Source organism: Zootoca vivipara, chromosome 11 (assembly GCF_963506605.1).
Source record: "Zootoca vivipara chromosome 11, rZooViv1.1, whole genome shotgun sequence".
Classification (NCBI taxonomy): domain Eukaryota; kingdom Metazoa; phylum Chordata; class Lepidosauria; order Squamata; family Lacertidae; genus Zootoca; species Zootoca vivipara.
This window is the reverse complement of record NC_083286.1, coordinates 30,799,482-30,817,514: the sequence shown is the minus strand read 5'-3', so window position 1 is coordinate 30,817,514 and position 18,033 is coordinate 30,799,482. Positions and strand designations below refer to the sequence as shown.

Here is an 18,033-nt window from a genome sequence, read left to right as displayed (position 1 = left end):
TCTTCCTTAAATTGCAACAAAAGATTCCCCTTACTCCCATTATCAATGGAATTGGCACTACTACCAGTACAGGCTCCACATAACACCCGTTCTGTATTTGTAAGAGCTCATTTAGTGTGGCAGCACCTACACTTTGGAACTCCCTGCCTATTGAAATCAAGCAGGGGCCTTCACTGTACTCTCTTCACTGCCTGCTAAAAACATTCTTATTCACACAGACTTTCTCAGATGCTTAGAAAGCAGAGGTAATTTTTATCTGTTTTAGTATTTTAACTTGTTAAAATACTGAGATCATTCAGTGATCTAAGGTTGCCAGGAACAGTATCCTTCAGCCACCAAAAGCCTGGGTAAACAGGAATATTTCAAATTCCTCTGAAATCAGTAACAACAGAGAGACAGATGCACCTCACCAGGGGAGGCATTCCACACATGGGGAACCATAACTGTAAATGCACAGTTTAGTAATCTAAAGTAATTTGATATGCTAAGGTTCTTAATTGTATTATTTTGACAGGACATTGAGGTATATTTATGGCTGTTTACAGAAGTCTGTTCAAAACAAGTGGCCAGCCAATACAACCATGAGAACAAGAGTGGTTAGGTAAGGTGTTCTCTTCTTTACTGTTGTTTTTCTTTAGATGGTGCAGCTCAGAACATATGCTGCAGAGTGGTGACATATTTTCAAAGCTGATTTCAGCATCTCACAACTATGTTTAGAACATTGTTGTTTCGTAGTTACTGCTAGAGACATACTGTTGCTCATAAATACCACACCAAACTTAAAAGCAACACGGCAGCAATAAGCAGTATGTAATACTACAACCCAGCAAGACAAGCAGTGCTGCAAACCAGTGTAAAGAAAGGAATTCAGCAGTTGGTTCTCAGAGATCATTAAAAAAAAATTTTTTATGTCCTTGCCTTCAAAATACCAACGAAGAAAGTGGTACAAGCTTCCCTTGTAAAGGAGTTACATTGCATCAGGGAGCAGCAAAAACAAAAAAGACTCTACCCTGATGGAATCCAAAGTTCTTAAGATCATGAAGATTCATATTGGAGGTTATTAAATTGGGCAGGTTCTATCTACTTACTCCACAAGACATCCTGGAAATGCAAAGTGGTAAATTACCATGAGTGCTTGTAGCTACTTAGTAAACTGGCTGTCTAAGTGGATACAAATTACAATTTTACTATCCATTCACACTTGATAAATTGTTACTTTGGCAAGATGATAGATTATCAGATTACTCTAGTGTGAAAGATCTTCCCTATTGAACATCTTTTTGGACTTTTGTACTGTATTGTCCTGCCAAGTAGTAGAGAATTTACTGCATACCAGGTACAGGGCTGTGGTGAAAAAGTCCTCTATTTCTCTAATATTTTTGATTGGAATTGCCATGGGCCACCTTATGAGAAAAGGTAACCATGAGTTTCGAATAGAGTTCTTATTAATCAATGGTATCATTTGCAGTATTTTCAAAAACATTTTAGTGATGTTTGTGATCAAGTATCAAGTCAATACATGCTCTTGCTTCCCTCTTTCAGTGGTTTTGTTTTCCTTCGGCTGATCTGCCCTGCCATTCTGAATCCAAGGATGTTTAATATCATCTCAGGTAAGTTCTTTAGATACTGATAAAACCATCTATAATGTTAAGATAGCAAGTTGTCTGCATTTAGTTCTTTATACACTGCAGAGAGAATAAATTCTGGCTGCTTAGTATAGAACTGGGATGGGTAGCCTTTTTGAGGTTGAGGGCTGCAGAGGAAAGGGATTTAGGGCTGCATAATGGTGTTGGGCCATCAAAGCCCAAATGCACATTCACACAGGCAGAAACAGCTTCCCCCTACTAATTCCATTCATTCAACCATCACCCACTCATTACCTTTCCTGCACATGCACACACACATTTCCCTTGCCAGCCGCTCCACTGTTGCCATCCTCTCTTCGCTGAACGCATTCCCTCCTGCTGCAGCTGCCACAGTTGGTCCTGCTGCCACTGAAGGAAAAAAATGGCCAACAGGCATTAGGGCTTGTATTAAATATTTTGTGGTGGGGTGGACTGCATATGAACCATCAGCTATCAACTTTAAACCACTACTTTGAACCTTTCTGAATTCCTTGTTTAGAGCTACTGGAACTTTTAATTTCCTGTTGCTCCCCCACTGGTGGAGACTTACAAATCTGGGCAGGGTTGGGCAGAATGATGCCCCTCCCTCTTCATCTAAACCCCCTCAAGCATGGGTAATCATGTTCCCTATTATCTTTCTTTGTCTTTCTTAGAAGAGGATGTCCTCTGGTTTGGGGACTGTGCTTAATCAGCTATGACTGCATCACTTGAGGTTGTGGTGAGGAGCTTGAATTGGCCGTAGGAGGGAGAGAGGAAGTGCTTTAGCTGCTTACATCTGTATTTTGCACTTCATTGTCCTGCCAGTGAGTCTGGTATCAACTGCTGTACTAGACTATAATCACAGTTGGCATCAATCGTAATTTTCAACTTGTTTATCTCAGATTCTCCTTCTCCCACTGCTGCAAGAACACTGACGCTGGTCGCCAAGTCTGTGCAGAATTTGGCAAATTTAGTTGAGTTTGGAGCTAAGGTAAATATAAATCTTATAAGTTAATTCCACCCCCACCCCACCCCCGGTTCTTTGCTCTCAGTGAAAGAACGTGTGTAATCATGCCCCCCTCTGCCTGTACAAGTCAGTATGAGTCTGGAATGACAAGAGGGGCCATAGCTCTATAACAGAGTGCACACAAGAGATCCTAAATTCACTCCCTGGCATTACCACTGAAAAGGATCTTTGGTAGCTAGGCAGGAAAGACCATCTGCTTGAGACCTTGTAGAGTCACTGTTGGTTGGAGTTAACAGGACTGGACTAAGTAAACCATTGACTGACTTAGTATGGGAGAGCTTCATTTGTTCACCTAGAATAGGCTCCCTTTCAATACAATTGGACAGTAGAGTCAGCATTGTAGATAGCAGGCATGTCCAACTGGTCAATCGCGATCTACCGGTCGATCGCCAGGGTGCTTCAGGTCAATCGTGGGATGAAATAAATTATTCAAAGTCCAAAATAAAAACAAAAAAGCTCAACAACTCTGGGCAGTGACAATGGATAGATAACTGCCAGTTTGTTTACACTGGGAGTAGATTGCAGTCTCTTGGTAGTTGGACGTGCCTGGTATATAGTACCGGTATATGTCAGTACAGACAGCAGCATTTGGAAACAGCATTTAAAACTCTCAAGTTATCTCCATTTCTAGCAAGGTCTTTGAGAGAGGCTACCACAGCTCATTTAAATATCAGGTTTTGTTCTTTCTGTATGTGGTTCCTCTTCTTCATCCTGACTGGTCAGAGAAAAGCCACAGCCATCAAGGAGATTATGGAAATACTGTGTTAGGGTAACAATTGTGCAATAGTTCAGCAGTAACATCCAGGCTTGATATGCTCTTCAATTGACTTTACTTGAAGATGACATAGAAGTAGGTGCAAAATGTCACACCTTGCCTTGGTCAGCAGTCACATAGTGCAGCTGGTGCAAATAAAGTTACAAATACAAATAAACTAATTGCCAGTTTGCTTCCATGCCCAATTTAAAATCCTGATTTTTAACCTTGAAGGCCTTGCACAGCTTGAAGTCTTTCTCCCTTAAAGGCCATTTCTCCTCAATTGAAATGACTCACTAGTGGGGCAGACTGGTTTTCCTGTCTGCTTTTGCTCCAGGACAGATTTTTAAAGTGATGCCAGGGTTAGGGACCTTTCTGCTATCATCTCAAAACTTTGGAACCTCCTCCTAAAAGAGGTTAGGACTGGGGTAGCCAGTGTGGTTTTCTCCATACACTATTGGACTGTAACTTCCACCAGCCTTAGCCAACATGGTCAATGATCTGTAGGGCACTCCATGCTGGTTATCCCAGGATTAGGAAGATATCAACATTGTCATCAGTTTATAAAAGCTGTAAAACATAGTGCTTTGTCAGATCTTTAAAAGAATTTAAATTTTCTGTAGCAGGTTTATCTTATGTGATGTTTTTATTGTAGTTTTCAATAGTGTTTAAATTATATTTGTGTTTTATCATACACCAACTTGAGCATTGTGGAAAGTGGTAAAAAATAATTCAGAAGCCATCACATGGAGAATTAAAGTGATACAAATTTTGTGATTTTATTTTAGGAGCCATATATGGAAGGTGTAAATCCTTTTATCAAGAGTAACAAACACCAGATGATCATGTTTTTAGATGAACTTGGGGTAAGAACACTTCTTTCTGTAAACATAGACTATAAGTATCTGCTTCAGAAAATAAGGGGGGGGGGCTATAAAAAAGAGCTTTGGGAACCATATCTCAACCATTTCTGGCTTCCACAAATTAAAACAAGACAGATAAAATGCAAAATGCTAAAAACATATAAAAAAATCAATGTGAAAAATAATTAAACTCTTATAGAATTGAAACGATATAAAAAACAAATCTATTAAAATACTGATAATAAGCACAAATAGCACAGCACTGTTTAAAACGCCATTTTCTTAAGAAACAGACAATTCCCAAAGGCCTGTTGGGATAAGTCTTCACCTGCTGGTGGAAGGAGCCAGTATGTATCTCTCTAGGAAGGGAGTTCCAAACTCTAGGAGCAGCTATTGAGAAAGGCTTCCCATGTCCTCACCAAGCATGCCTATGATGGTGGCAGGACTGAGAGAATGGCCTGCCCAAAGATCTCAGAGCAGAGACAGGAGGTATGGCTCCACTCCTTTCTCCAATGTTTGTCAAGGAGAAACATCTGAAGTACCTGTAACCCGCCAGATGTTGCTTGGCTGCAGTTCCTTTAAAGTTTAAACCCTGCTCATCCACCATGCTGGCCGGGGTTGATAGGAACTGTAGTTCAACCAAGGCTGGATGTTGTTCATCCTTGCCATTGAGCTATAACACCTAACCAAAAACTAGTTCATTTCTCTATGTAAGCATAGCTGGGCCTCACTTCTCTCTATGCTTAAGAAGCTATACTCCTGCTTTACTGAAAATTGCATACATACTCCCCTGTCCCTTGCAAGCCAAAGCTGTCAGGTGGGTGGGACAAAAAAGATGTCAGGTGATAATCGTCAACGCATCATGCAGGGCTTGCAAAGTTCAGTTTAATTTTCACCTATGGACTATGTGTATTCGAAACAAGCATTCTCAATGCTCTTTAGGTGTTATATTCCCTGCAAGCAGACGGTAGTGGCTGCACTCCTTCTCTGAATGGTAAACAGTATAAGTTTTCTTCAGCTACCATGATACTGTTTTATGAAAGGTGGTTCTAAACATTGTTATCATTCTTGTTCTAGAATGTACCTGAACTTCCAGACACTACAGAGCCCTCTCGAACTGACTTGTCACGTGATCTAGCAGCCCTCCATGAAATTTGTGTGGCACATTCAGATGAGCTTCGAACACTCAGTAATGAGCGAGGGGTAATGCAGGTAAGAGCTGTTATAGAAAGAGGGTGTTTGCTGATAGTTACAGCAGCGTTGGTTTAACCTGTAGCCCTCCCTATGCTGTTGGATTATAGCTCCCATCATCTCTGACTATTGGCCATGCTGATGGGGCTCATGGAGTCCAACATTATCTAGAGCAGGCACCCCCAAACTTCGGCCCTCCAGATGTTTTGGACTACAACCCCCATCATCCCTGACCACTGGTCCTGTTAGCTAGGGATCATGGGAGTTGTAGGCCAAAACATCTGGAGGGCCGCAGTTTGGGGATGCCTGATCTAGAGGGCCCTGAGGACTTATAAACACTAAAATATAGGGCTGCAGTTGAATGCACAAAAATATAGGGCTGCAATTGAATGCACAAAGTGTGAATGTATGTTAAGGATGCAATCAAAGTGTTAGACATGAAGGAGTTACTTTGAAACAGTTTAGTAGAAAAGTATTTGCAGTGGTGGTGCATTTTGAGAGCAATTATTCCAATTATTATTTATGCATAAGTTATGCTGCCTGACCTACTTATTTAAATGTTTACATAACAGCAAACAGTAACTTGTTTTCCTTGGATTCATTAAAAGCTGTAGAGCAAATTCCAGCATGGTAAAATTTACATATTTTACTATTCAGTAACTATTAACATATTTAGCTATTCAGCTGGGCTACAGGATTTATGAGTTGCATCTATGGAAAGGAAATCCTAAGGACAAAGAAATAAAATAAGTTTACATTTCAAGAAAAGCTATGAACCAATCAGGAACAAGTATAGTTATTTTAAAACATACATAAAAACTTTGCTGATGAGCTAATTATTTCCCTTTTTAAAACAGCATGTGCTAAAGAAGCTGCTGGCAATTACAGAACTTCTTCAACAAAAGCAAAATCAGTATTCAGTGTCTAACAGCATCAGGTAGCAGCTTTCTGCATGTTCCAGCATGTCCAACATGACAACTTTCACCAATATCACTTCCTTTTTGCTCTTGCCAAAAATAGCACACACATTTCCAGTGATGTGTGAACTATGCAAAAAACAAAACAAAGAACCTGTTGGTGACTGACCATAAGAACAGCTTTAAGCTATGTGTGCAGGACACTTGCACTTTCTTCCACTTGGAACCAATTTTCACAACCTCTGAGCCTTGGTGTACAGATCACCTTCCACAAAGAAAATACTGTGACTGTCTCTTTGAACTTTCAAGTTATTTCAACACCTACAATTGCCAAAGTCTTGCTGTGTTTTGGATAAAATTAGAGTCAACTGCCAAGGAAATGTTTTGACAGCAAAGTATAACTGGATAGAACACACGTCTTACTGTAATTTGATTGGTTACAAATATATTAGAACTGTTCAACCACTTTAATTTGTATTTACAGCTTCCAGAGTTTGATAGGAAATCTTTGCTGTACACTTTTTATACCATTCTATTTCTCTCGTTTAGAGTTGTGCTGAAAGAATATGCAGACTGGATTTTGTCAGCTTTTTTTTAATGTGCCACATTGTTTTGAATAATTTTCCATCAAGGACTGTATATCCAGATAAATCATGATGCTTTTAAAAAAATGTTTACAACAGTAAATAATTTGAACTCAGTAAATTTATTGATCATTGTATTAGGCATGCATGCATTATTAAACAGTTTTATAGCATACATCTGGCTGCTTTTTCTGCCTAGTGATTCAATATTTAGATATTTCCAAAGAAGAAAAAGACAGTGCCTCTAGGTGATTAGAAAATGATTTGTCTTGCCTGCATTTTCCTGTTTTTTGTTTGATCAGTTCTGATCCAGTCTCAGTGCTGGATCAGTATGAAGTACCGTATGAACAATAAATAATATTTTTTGTGTGGAAAGAAAGAGGCTAGAATAAGATCCCCCAACCTAACACAACCTGCCAGCAAACCAAACCTCTTCAGGGGTTAAGCCTCTTGCATACAATGCAAAAACAGCACTACTGTAGCAGGAGGAACCCGTGAAGGAAGTATTCTGTCCCCAGGTGTTCTATTCTGCCAAAGGCTGAGTTCAAAGGATTAAGCCAGTAGTACCTTCAACAGGGACAAGGGTGAACTATTGCTGCCTGAAAGTCTGTCTTTCTCATCACCACAAATATCAGAAACTAGTGTATTTCAAAAAATTCCAATGTATCTCAAGTAATACCTATGAATATGTGGTGCTTAAATTTTAGATATTTTGACATTGCTTTTAAGCTTTTGGTTGGTATACAAAACATGCTACCAGGAAACAGGTTACAGCCAATTAAAATCCAAAAGAACAGTGACAGTTTGTAGCAATACCATTGAAGTAATTTCAAATATTCCACCCACTCTGTAAAATAACTGCTTTATTTACATTAGTAATAATATCTTTTTCACTGCAGTAGTGGAATGTGCAACATGTTCTCAGGCACTAAAGTTCCATTTAAGTATTCGGGATTTCATCTGTGGAGACATCCAGTCAGTCTATGAAATCATCATCTGTCCATTCATCCTAAACGAAAGAAAAGGAAATCCAATCCTTCAACTTGTTAGGGTGGGTTTTGGTTTTTTTTGCACATCTTCTATGAATCAAGTATGGCTGACGGGGAAATTTACAATTGCAAAATTTACAAGTATACAATCTCAGATTCTATGTTTGCCCTTACTGAGGATTAATGTCCTGTTTGATGTAAGGCAGAAAACAAATATAAACAATGTGTAGAAGAAAGTATCAATCCAGTTTAGAGTTATCTGGTGACATGTCTGTTGTATGAACAACAGATGATATAAGTATGTACTTAAAAAACAACAACAGCCCAATCCTATGTAAACGTACTGTCTGCTGTAGTGCAAGCAGTGACTTCCACAAATTAAGCTAAACCTTGATCAGTGCATTTGACAGAGGTTAGCGAAACATTTCTGCATCACCTTTTATTGTGCCCATGAACCAAATAAGTCTTACAAGATCCTAAGTCTTAAACAGCACTATCAGTACAGTGCTGTGTTGTGGTCAAGGAAGCATAGTAGTACTGTACTGACAAACCACCAAGGCTACTTATCAACTCTGCCAGTGATACAATCTTTACTCCGGTACCTATGAACCTCTGCAACCAGCAAAGCAGGTACAGTCGTACCTCGGGTTACGACCACCTCGGTTTGTGAACAGTTCGGGTTACGAACTGCGCAAACCTGGAAGTGTTTTCACCGCGCGTGTGCAGAAGCGGCGCGCGCGATCGCGCAATATGCGCAAAGATCGCGCTTTGCGCATGCGCAAAATGGCGGCGCCCATCGCGTTCGGGTTACGAACTATTCGGGTTACGAACTGCGATCCGGAACGGATCGCGTTCGTAACCCGAGGTATTACTGTAACTGAATTTGGCCAACTGCAGATAAGGGGAATAAAAGTACGTCTAGAAGATTCTGCCAATTAATTGGTTAGATTATCATCATTATCAAAAAGATTAAAGTGTGCTCCCTGTTAATTGGCATTATCTATTCTAAGGCGGCAGATTTCCAAGAAGATGCATGTTGTGACAATTGCACATAAATTTGCATATAGAATAGTCTGAGCAGAAAACACACACTAAGTTTTCTGTTCTCAAACATACACAGATTTAGCCAGTTACTCAAAAGTACACAAATCCACTAACCTCCTCCATTTTAGGTTTCTTTGTTACGTAGTCTTCATCTTCATAACCTTTTCTCTTCTTTCTAAAACCAACCCCATAATACTAATATTAGACAGTATGTTCCAGTTCTAATAAGGAGATCCTTTTTCTTCAACTTCATATTTTATATTGGAGAAATTGGTATGACATCTAATAAATGATTGAAACCTTTTATTGGTATTTGAAGTGAACTGACTATTCAGCACTAGAGGCTCCTTAGAGCTATTGATAAAACACATTTACAAGAACCAAGTCTTGCAGCTTCTTAAACAGATTATCCACAGTTGTTTCATATATATCCATATGCTGTAGAATAAAATTCTAAACGGTGAGGTCAGATGAAAAATGTTCAGTATGCCACATTCGTGACAGTTACATTAAAGCTTATGGAAAACAAACACAGTGAATACAACTGAACTTTAGGATAATTATTGCAGGCTCTTCCCCACTTTCATTTCCCACTGACCTCATGGTTCACATTTGTTCTCCACACCCAAGGATATATGTTGTAACTTCTTATGACGTGAACTTCAGGTACGGGTAATAGCTAGGATCCAAATAGGTGCTCTTCCACTAACAGATGTGCTAGCTTAGATTCAGTGGAGGAGTGCTGCATTAATAACTCCAAATCCAATGTAGTTCTATTTATGTAAGACTGCACAAGCACTTTCAATACTTTGTTCAACTGGAATTTATATGCTATTTGCAGTCTACTATACTGCAATCCAGCCCCCAAAGCATTGCATGAAGTCATCTGCTAGCTTCCAAAAGAGCTTGTGGAATAGCATTATATATATTTTTCCTATTGCTACTTTCCCCCCCTTCCACCCACATTTCTTTGAATCCAAGTCAATACTTGTCTGAGAAGAAATTACTAATGACTGGAACAGACCCTGGCTTCAAATCCCTGATAAAGTAAGATTATATCATAACATTTGCACAGCATTTCCTGGTAATCAAACTTTTCAAAATTAGCTTATTGGTCCTCATACAATATATGCTGTCATAATCATTCACTGAGGTACAATGTAGCTTTAAATTGTTACTTACACATTCGTATTAAGAGCAAGTTCTGGGCTGTGACATTTCTCTAACTTCTGTTTTAGAAGAGCAACTCCTTCTGGATGAGGTAGTTCATATTTCTTTACCAGATTTTTCATGCCTACAAAGGAGCAATAAAACACTTTCAAAATGCTTTAATTAAGTGTACTATATACCAATTCATCTGAACCCCAATAAGATATGTACATTATCAAAAGTAGATCCAAAAGAATTCTAGTGATATAGGTAGCCTAATCACATTCCCATCCTCACACCCATACCCAACCGATTAGATATGGCACATTCCAACTAGTTTTGATTCTACAGACCTGGCTGTAAAGCTTTGTGTGTGTATGTAAGGTTATAGCACAACAGGGAATGTTGTGTGCCTGTCTAAATATGATCTAATTGCTGTGAGTTGTACATGAAGCTGAGGAACACTTTAGCCAAGCTATGTCTGGGGAAGGGGCATTCTAATTTTAACAAAAAGTACACCCGGCTCTCAAGAAGCTAGACTACAGCGCAAAATACCTCTTGTAGAACAAGTATTAAAGACAATTGAGATGCGCTCCAGATTTCTTTGAAGTTCCACAGACAAAGTCTTATCTTAAATTTGCCACATAACACTCTTTCCCCCTTTACAGAAGCTAAGATTACAGTTGTAAGACACTCAGCTGTCATCTTATATCAGAGGATTTATGCTAAGGAATGTCAAGACACAGCAAAAGTGTGAAGTAAAGAACTACTAAACTAGTTGTTCACATCACATTTTTTTGGATTTCCTGGAGGATAATGGATCATGCAGAGTTAGCACTACTGTCCCAGGGAAATCTTCAGATGCAGGCATATTTTGCATATCAAGTCTTCAAAATACAGATCAACTGAAGGCTGTGTTGTCTTTGATGCAAGCATAAAAGCAGAATCAAGGACAGCCTTGCAAGCACCAGTCTACTGAAAGACTAAAAACACATTTTTATGTGCCCTGGACTACAGGCTGGAGGCTATGAACACCGTTAAAGGCAGAATAAGTTATCAAATATCCCCTTTTACTTGCTTATGCTAAAGACAGCTACCAAGTTTCATTCTTCATTTGAAACATTCCCCTTGCTTTGCTGAAAATTCTGGTCTCACTTGACCTAGAAGACATTGAGTTGCATCCATCACTATCTTCATTCAGGACAGGCTCTTTGATCCAGAGGGGCTTCCATAAATGGAATGCGGATGGAGACAATTTTTGTGCATTCTCCCATTCCTGTGCCAGCACTCACGTTGTTCCAGAGACTCCCCAAACCCCCTAGAGCAGATTTCACAGGCTCAAGGGAAAGGGATAAAACAGTGAAGATTGCTGATTGGCAATGGGAACGAGTCTTCAAATGATGTTGCTGTAACCCAACAGTCAGCTGATTGGTGGTTACAGCAACCTCCTTTGAAGTTAAGAGTCTGTTTTATAAGCAGTGGGAATACAATTGTGCTAATAACAGAATGGACAATGGCTCTCCATTTTTATTTTTTGGACTCCAATTCACATTTAGCCCCAACCAGCATGGTCACTGTTTAGGGATAATGAGTCTCCTATTCCAGCAACATGGAGTTTCACTAGTACACATCCCTGAACTAAGCCATATTTCTTTTCTCCTATCACTTTATGCCATTTCTGGGGGAGCAGAAGGGACAAGAATTCCCACTTAAGTTCCTTTTTATTAAAGTTTAAATATGTCTCCCAATTATTCAAAAAAGTAAAAAAAAAAATCTTCCAAACGGATAAAGGCTTTTGCAAGCCTCTTCCCTTCTGTAATAGGAAGCATACTTTAAAATAAATATGTGTATGCTACCTCTTTCTCAGCATCTTTACTTACATTTCATCCCATCCAGTAACTGGGAGAGGGAAGCTTTGTTCTCTTTCAGCATTAAGCATTCTGACAAGTAACTGTCAAAAGATTGTGAAAATTAGATCTCAGTACCACTGTTTGGATGCAGAGAAAAGTGAACGGCTATGAAGAACACTTACATTAGCATACACCCCATAAAGAGAATGAATGACATTTTGCTAAATGTTAGGTGATGGAAAGGAATTTTTCAAAATTATATTTAAAAAAAAAAACTTAGCACACATTATAAAGAGTAACAATACAAAAGCCAATGTCAAAAATGCTAAAGTTAAATTAATGATGATTAGAATTCTCTACAGCAATTTCTTTCATTCTCAAAAAACCCCACCCCCCTCCAGAAATCAAATATAATCTTCTGAAAGCAAAACAATGGTATTCTAACATGAAGTAGTAGTCTGGAAACATGAGCTTCTTTTGATAGTGTAAGATAGATGTTTTTAAAAGCTGTAAAAGTAATCATTTTATAGGCAGCTGACATATGACAAGTTGAAGGAACAAAAGATTTAGGGTTGTATGCAACTAAATCATTGTGCACAGATAATGACTTCCACAATTGACAGGGAAGGTTCCCCTCTACCCCCACCCTGCACCTCCCTCTCTGTGCGAGAGAGTTGGGGGAAACCCCAGTGCAGGTTTGTGGGGGGAGACATAAAAGTTTCACTTATACTCACATACAGAGTTGGAAGGGACCCCAAGGACCATCTAGTCCAACCCCCTGCAATGCATCATTCTGCACAGTGATTTAGTTGATACAACCTTATACTCACATACAAAGTTGGAAGGGATCCCAAGGACCATCTAGTCCAGGCATCCCCAAACTGCGGCCCTCCAGATGTTTTGGCCTACAACTCCCATGATCCCTAGCTAAGAGGGCCAGTGGTCGGGGATTATGGGAATTGTAGTCCAAAACATCTAGAGGGCCGAAGTTTGGGGATGCCTGATCTAGTCCAACCCCTTGCAATGCATCATTCTACACAGTGATTTAGTTGATACAACCTTTATTGCTGGGGGGGGGAACCCATCATAGTAATTTAAATAGTGAAATGGTAGGATTCAATATGCAATTTTTCTTCCCCCCGCCACACATTTACAGGTCAAGCAGCTGATCAGGTTGGCCACCAGTGTTTGAATCTGTGTGGATGATTCTTGAACACTAAACTCTTAACCCATGTTGACGCAAAGTCTTAAACACCACCACAGATACAGCTTTGGAAGGATGTACAACGTTAGCACAAAAACCTACTAACTTAATTTGTATGTCCAATTTTTGGAATATTATCTACCTTTCCATATTAATTCCTGCCCTCGATGCGCTGGACAAGATGGCAGTGAGAGCAATCTGAGACGGTGTATAAAGAAGGCAGGCATCTGTTAAAGCAACCCGATTGAGAAAGTCATCAGCAGTCTTCCTCAGTGTCTCAGGATTCTCAAGCAATGGGTAACGAGTCTAGAAAATATGCAGAATTCCTGAGTTCATTCTTATGAGCTAAAGTATTTTAGGATCAAACAGACATGCTGTGATATTTAAGAACTAATCAGCTCTAGCATGGTGCTCAGTACTATTAACGTTTCAACATTTTACAATAGTTACTGCCATCTAAGGTAGATTTGTTAAGCAACAAAAATGATTACCTTTAGATCAATCAAGAAGCCTTCAAATGGTCTGTAAGGGTTGTGCACTATGAGGTGGAAGTTCAGTTGCTGTATAAGTAGCAGCTCATATTCCAAGATCTGTTCCAGGGCCTTTTCCTGTCCTACTGCACTTTCACGAAGGTTGCCCACGAACTGTGTACTGGACACATTAAATTCGTCTACTTTACATGCCAAGAATGCACATGTTAACCTTAAAAACAAACAGCAAACACATTTGGTTCTAAGGAAGGCCATTATATATCAAGATAGTAAGTAGCCTAAATACTAGGAAACAAGAGAAAGCTCCCTCTAATATAAAATCCAGCCCCAAATCCGTAGAAAACTTTTAGAACTTGCAAACTATCAGCAAATATCCAAAGGAAGAAAGTGGACAGAGACAGTTTTACGGGGCAGTTGTTTACCTCGAGCTGACCTGCATTGTATACTGGGGTAATAGAATGTCTCAAACAAAACCATGTGGCTTTAGTCTGCTTCCCCGTATTACTTATTCCTGGAAATGCCTGTGGTTTTTATCCCAACCCAATACATTAATTCTTTTTTTAAAAAAATAATCTGGTATAGAAAGCTTTGGGGAAAATGTGTGGTCAAATGTACCAAAATAAAGCTATTAGCATGTTTTAGCATGAAAAAAACACGTGAGACTGTTTTGCCCTGATACATTTATCTAAACTAAAAACAAAAACAAAATCCACCCCATTTGAAAAATTCAGTTTGGGGACATTGTTTACTACCATTTAGATGATAATAAACTTGGAGAACAACATTGCTGCTCTACTTCTGTGTAAATTCTGCAAGTGCATCTCAGAGTGGATTTTGGCCCTGCTTTTTCATGTGATGCTGTAACTAAATTTTTGGGATTAAAAAATATTCCATTTGTAGGATTCAGCTTGTTTTCCTGGGACTTTTTCTGTCCATGACATTTTCTGCCCATGACAACTGTAAATGTTAAGTGGTTGAAATGTTTACAATGGTGCTGGCAACAATATCCTTAGAGAACATAAGAGAATTCCTGTTTGGGGAAAATAATTAAACTAAATCACAAGGGTATCCATTACTTACATAATAACCCGAGGATGATACTCCATCACTGAGTTATTGAGGTAAAAACGCTTGAAGTACATGCAAGCTGATCCCTAAAAGGAAACTATAATCAGAAAGTTCATTCACGCAATAGCATGGCTGTTGTTCTGTGCTGCCACATAGAACACATCATGATCAAATAAATACAAAATAAAAAAGACCAACTAAGTTTTTATTTTGGTATGAGCTTTCGTGTGCATGCACACTTCTTCAGATACACTTGAAACAGAAGTCAGTCCCTTATATATACACCACCCTCTGTATATATATAAGGGACTGACTTCTGTTTCAAGTGTATCTGAAGAAGTGTGCATGCACACGAAAGCTCATACCAAAATAAAAACTTAGTTGGTCTTTAAGGTGCTACTGAAAGAATTTTTTTATTTTGCTTCGACTCAGACCAACACGGCTACCTACCTGTAAATAAATAAAAGATATGCTGGGCAAGTCAACTGAAAAACAAAGTAATGCACAGGTTGACCCAATGTGGGAATTACAATACAATGTAGCAGAAAGTTCAAGTTCAGAAGAGCCAGAAACAGGGGATAAGCACAAGGGGATAACACAAAGGCCACTGCCAGTTCCAACTGGTGTGCTGGCTAATCTACTTGATGTCTATAAAAACTCAAGATGTTAAAGGAGCAGTTTGAACAAAGTCACTCGAATTTCCCTTCTAAAAAGCTCATTTGCATTAGTGTTCCTGCCCCTCTTTGACTCAAAAGAAGAGTATTCCTGAGACAGTCTCCACAAGCACCATAACACCCACATCTTTTATAGTGCCCTCAGATGTGCTACATTCTTCAAATATTCAGGGTTGGTACTTTGTTTGCTTGTGCACACCACTGGATCCTGGCAGCAATGAAACATGGCCTTCTTCGGTGGAGATCGAGCGGATGACAAGACTGATCCTAAACATCTGCTGCCTTGCATCGAGAGTAAGGAAAAGGTAAAGGGACCCCTGACCATTAGGTCCAGTCGTGACCGACTCTGGGGTTGTGCGCTCATCTCGCATTATTGGCCGAGGGAGCCGGCGTATAGCTTCCAGGTCATGTGGCCAGCATGACTAAGCCGCTTCTGGCAAACCAGAGCAGCACACGGAAATGCCGTTTACCTTCCCGCTGTAGCGGTTCCTATTTATCTACTTGCATTTTGATGTGCTTTCGAACTGCTAGGTTGGCAGGAGCTGGGACCAAGCAACGGGAGCTCACCCCGTCACAGGGATTCGAACTGCCGACCTTCTGATCAGCAAGCCCTAGGCTCAGTGGTTTAACCACAGCGCCACCTGGGTCCCTTACAATGCTCGTATTTGCCCCTTAATATGTGTGTCTAGAGGCAGACAGGCATTGCTCAGTTATGATGGCATGGGCATCGTGGGCATTATAAATGGCGGGTGGGAAATATGCAGTCCTCCAGATGTTACTGTACTACAACTCCAATCATACCTGACGAGTGACAATGCTGATTGGGGCTGATGGGAATTACAATACAGTACAACAATATCTGGAGGAAGTGTTTCCCTGTGTCTAGTGTAAATAGATACTGTTAAACATTACTTGGTGACAAATAACAGTTCAGGGACTTTAGATGCAGGAGGAATGGCCCCACAGTAGGTGGATAAAGTTTAGGGGGAAAATGGGGAGTGGGTGGAAAAGAATGAAATGTTATATATATGGTACCTCGGGTTACGAACGCGATCCGTTCCGGGTCGCAGTTTGTAACCCGAAAAGGGCCCGAACCGCCGTTTTGCGCATGCGCAAAGCGCTATTTTTGCTATTTTCGCGCTTTGCGCATGCGCAAAGGCGAGCGGCGCTTCTGCGCACGCGGCAAAACTACTTCCGGGTTTGCGAAGTTCGTAACCCGGGTTGTTCGTAACCCGAGGTACGACTGTACATACATACACACACACACACACACACACACACACACACCAATAACACCCCCCCAAAAAACCCCTACATTTTAAAAGGGCATAGGATGTCAATCGAATCAACCAAAGGCCTGGTTAAAAAGTGTCATTAAGCATAAATATTTTTACAAAAAAAGAGGGCTTAAAAGTCAGAACAAATACTGCTTTCTCCAAGAGAATGTTGGAAACTCACCACCACAGATCTAGGCATCGCCGGCTTGAAAACAGTGCAGAAATCCAATAACCTTTTTTCGTAGTATTTACAAATGGTCAATTCTTCATGCGGCTCAAGAAGAAACGGGTCTGTCTGTTGAACCTTGTGGGAGAACAAAAATTATCTTAACTCTAATCCAGTGGTTCCCAAACTTTTTGGGGCCATGCCCCACCTAAACATCTCTCAAATCCTGATTGTCCCCCCGCGCGTGCCATATAATTCTTATTATTCAAAAAGTGGAGGAAGCCTAAAAGGCCATTAACTGTTAAAAATTCATTCTCGAATTGCCCCGCCCCCCAAAAAAATCAAATTTCCCCCCGTGGGTCGTGTGCTCTAATAAGAGCCGCCACCAACAACATACAAAGGTTACGAGTTGTAGTCTATTAAATAATAAATACAAATCACACGCAGGACGACTCGGCGTTTGGGCAGCCCGCGCCCTACCTTCCTATTGGCCACCGCTTTGCACCGGAACTTGCGGTTGGCGTCGGCCCGGCGCCGGACCAGCTCCTCTTCGCTGCCGAAGGTCCAGCGCCGCCGCTGCGTGCTGCTGTGGTACATGGCCGGCGGCCGCGGCAAGAACACTGTCCCCGAGTGAGGCCAGGGGGCCGTTGCCCGACTAAGCGCCGCTGAGGTAGCGGCAGACGGCCGCTTCTCGCTTCCTACGTCTGCGTCGGCGCCGCGAACCTCCCTTCCGTCGTACTCCCGGCGTGCCCCGCGCCAAGGCCGCCGGCGCTGCTTTTTCCCGGCATGCGCATCTCCCTCAGAAGCGTCGGAAAGCGCTTTTCGCCCAAAGGGGTACGAGAAATTCTTGGCTCCACACTTCCGGAACTGCCATATGCGGGGCAGGAGAGCACAAAAAAAACCCAACCTGATTTAAAACTGGGTGGTCGAGTAACTTGGGCCGTGTCCCGAAGGTTTGAAACAAGTGGATTTGAACAATTCGAACGTTAAGTTCTATCGATTTCTGCACGTTGAGTGGTCAGGCTCCTACTGTTTCTCCCATTGAAATAAATAGCTGCAATCTGCTGCCCGAGGCAGTTGCCTCACCTTGGCTTGCCTCCGAGAGCGGGCCAGCCCTGATGGCTACATTCAGTTGAATCCCATTACTGAGTGGCTAGTTTTTCTTAATTCTCCGGTGCAGA

General features: G+C 40.7%; 2 protein-coding genes across 2 annotated transcripts in view; one reads left to right on the top strand and one right to left on the bottom strand.

Moving 5' to 3' along the window:
* The window catches only part of RASA1 (RAS p21 protein activator 1), a 51,051-nt gene extending 43,936 nt beyond the window's left edge, over positions 1-7,115 (top strand). The window contains exons 20-25 of the mRNA XM_035099549.2: positions 515-601; positions 1,543-1,610; positions 2,507-2,595; positions 4,174-4,251; positions 5,326-5,460; positions 6,297-7,115. Of these exons, the coding sequence (XP_034955440.2) occupies positions 515-601; positions 1,543-1,610; positions 2,507-2,595; positions 4,174-4,251; positions 5,326-5,460; positions 6,297-6,380 (541 nt within the window). The 3' untranslated portion in view covers positions 6,381-7,115. The remainder of the gene's footprint in view (positions 1-514; positions 602-1,542; positions 1,611-2,506; positions 2,596-4,173; positions 4,252-5,325; positions 5,461-6,296) is intronic.
* CCNH (cyclin H) lies at positions 6,383-17,617 on the bottom strand. The gene is made up of 9 exons (XM_035099550.2): positions 17,333-17,617; positions 16,868-16,990; positions 14,748-14,821; positions 13,668-13,878; positions 13,319-13,482; positions 12,003-12,073; positions 10,156-10,267; positions 9,088-9,148; positions 6,383-7,949 (listed from the first exon to the last, which is right to left on the bottom strand). Exons 1-9 carry the CDS (start codon positions 17,447-17,449, stop codon positions 7,917-7,919), a joined length of 966 nt encoding a protein of 321 aa, XP_034955441.1. The 5' UTR covers positions 17,450-17,617; the 3' UTR covers positions 6,383-7,916.
* Between the last annotated feature and the right edge of the window lie 416 nt (positions 17,618-18,033).

Excerpts from the sequence above, each read along its gene's own strand:
- CCNH (XM_035099550.2), bottom strand. The coding sequence starts at position 17,449 with ATGTACCACAGCAGCACGCAGCGGCGGCGCTGGACCTTCGGCAGCGAA. Across the intron at positions 14,822-16,867 it reads CGATGCCTAGATCTGTGGTG|GGATCAGCTTGCATGTACTT; the intron begins GTGAGTTTCCAA and ends GTTTCCTTTTAG. Across the intron at positions 9,149-10,155 it reads CTTGCTCTTAATACGAATGT|AAAGAAGAGAAAAGGTTATG; the intron begins GTAAGTAACAAT and ends GGTTGGTTTTAG.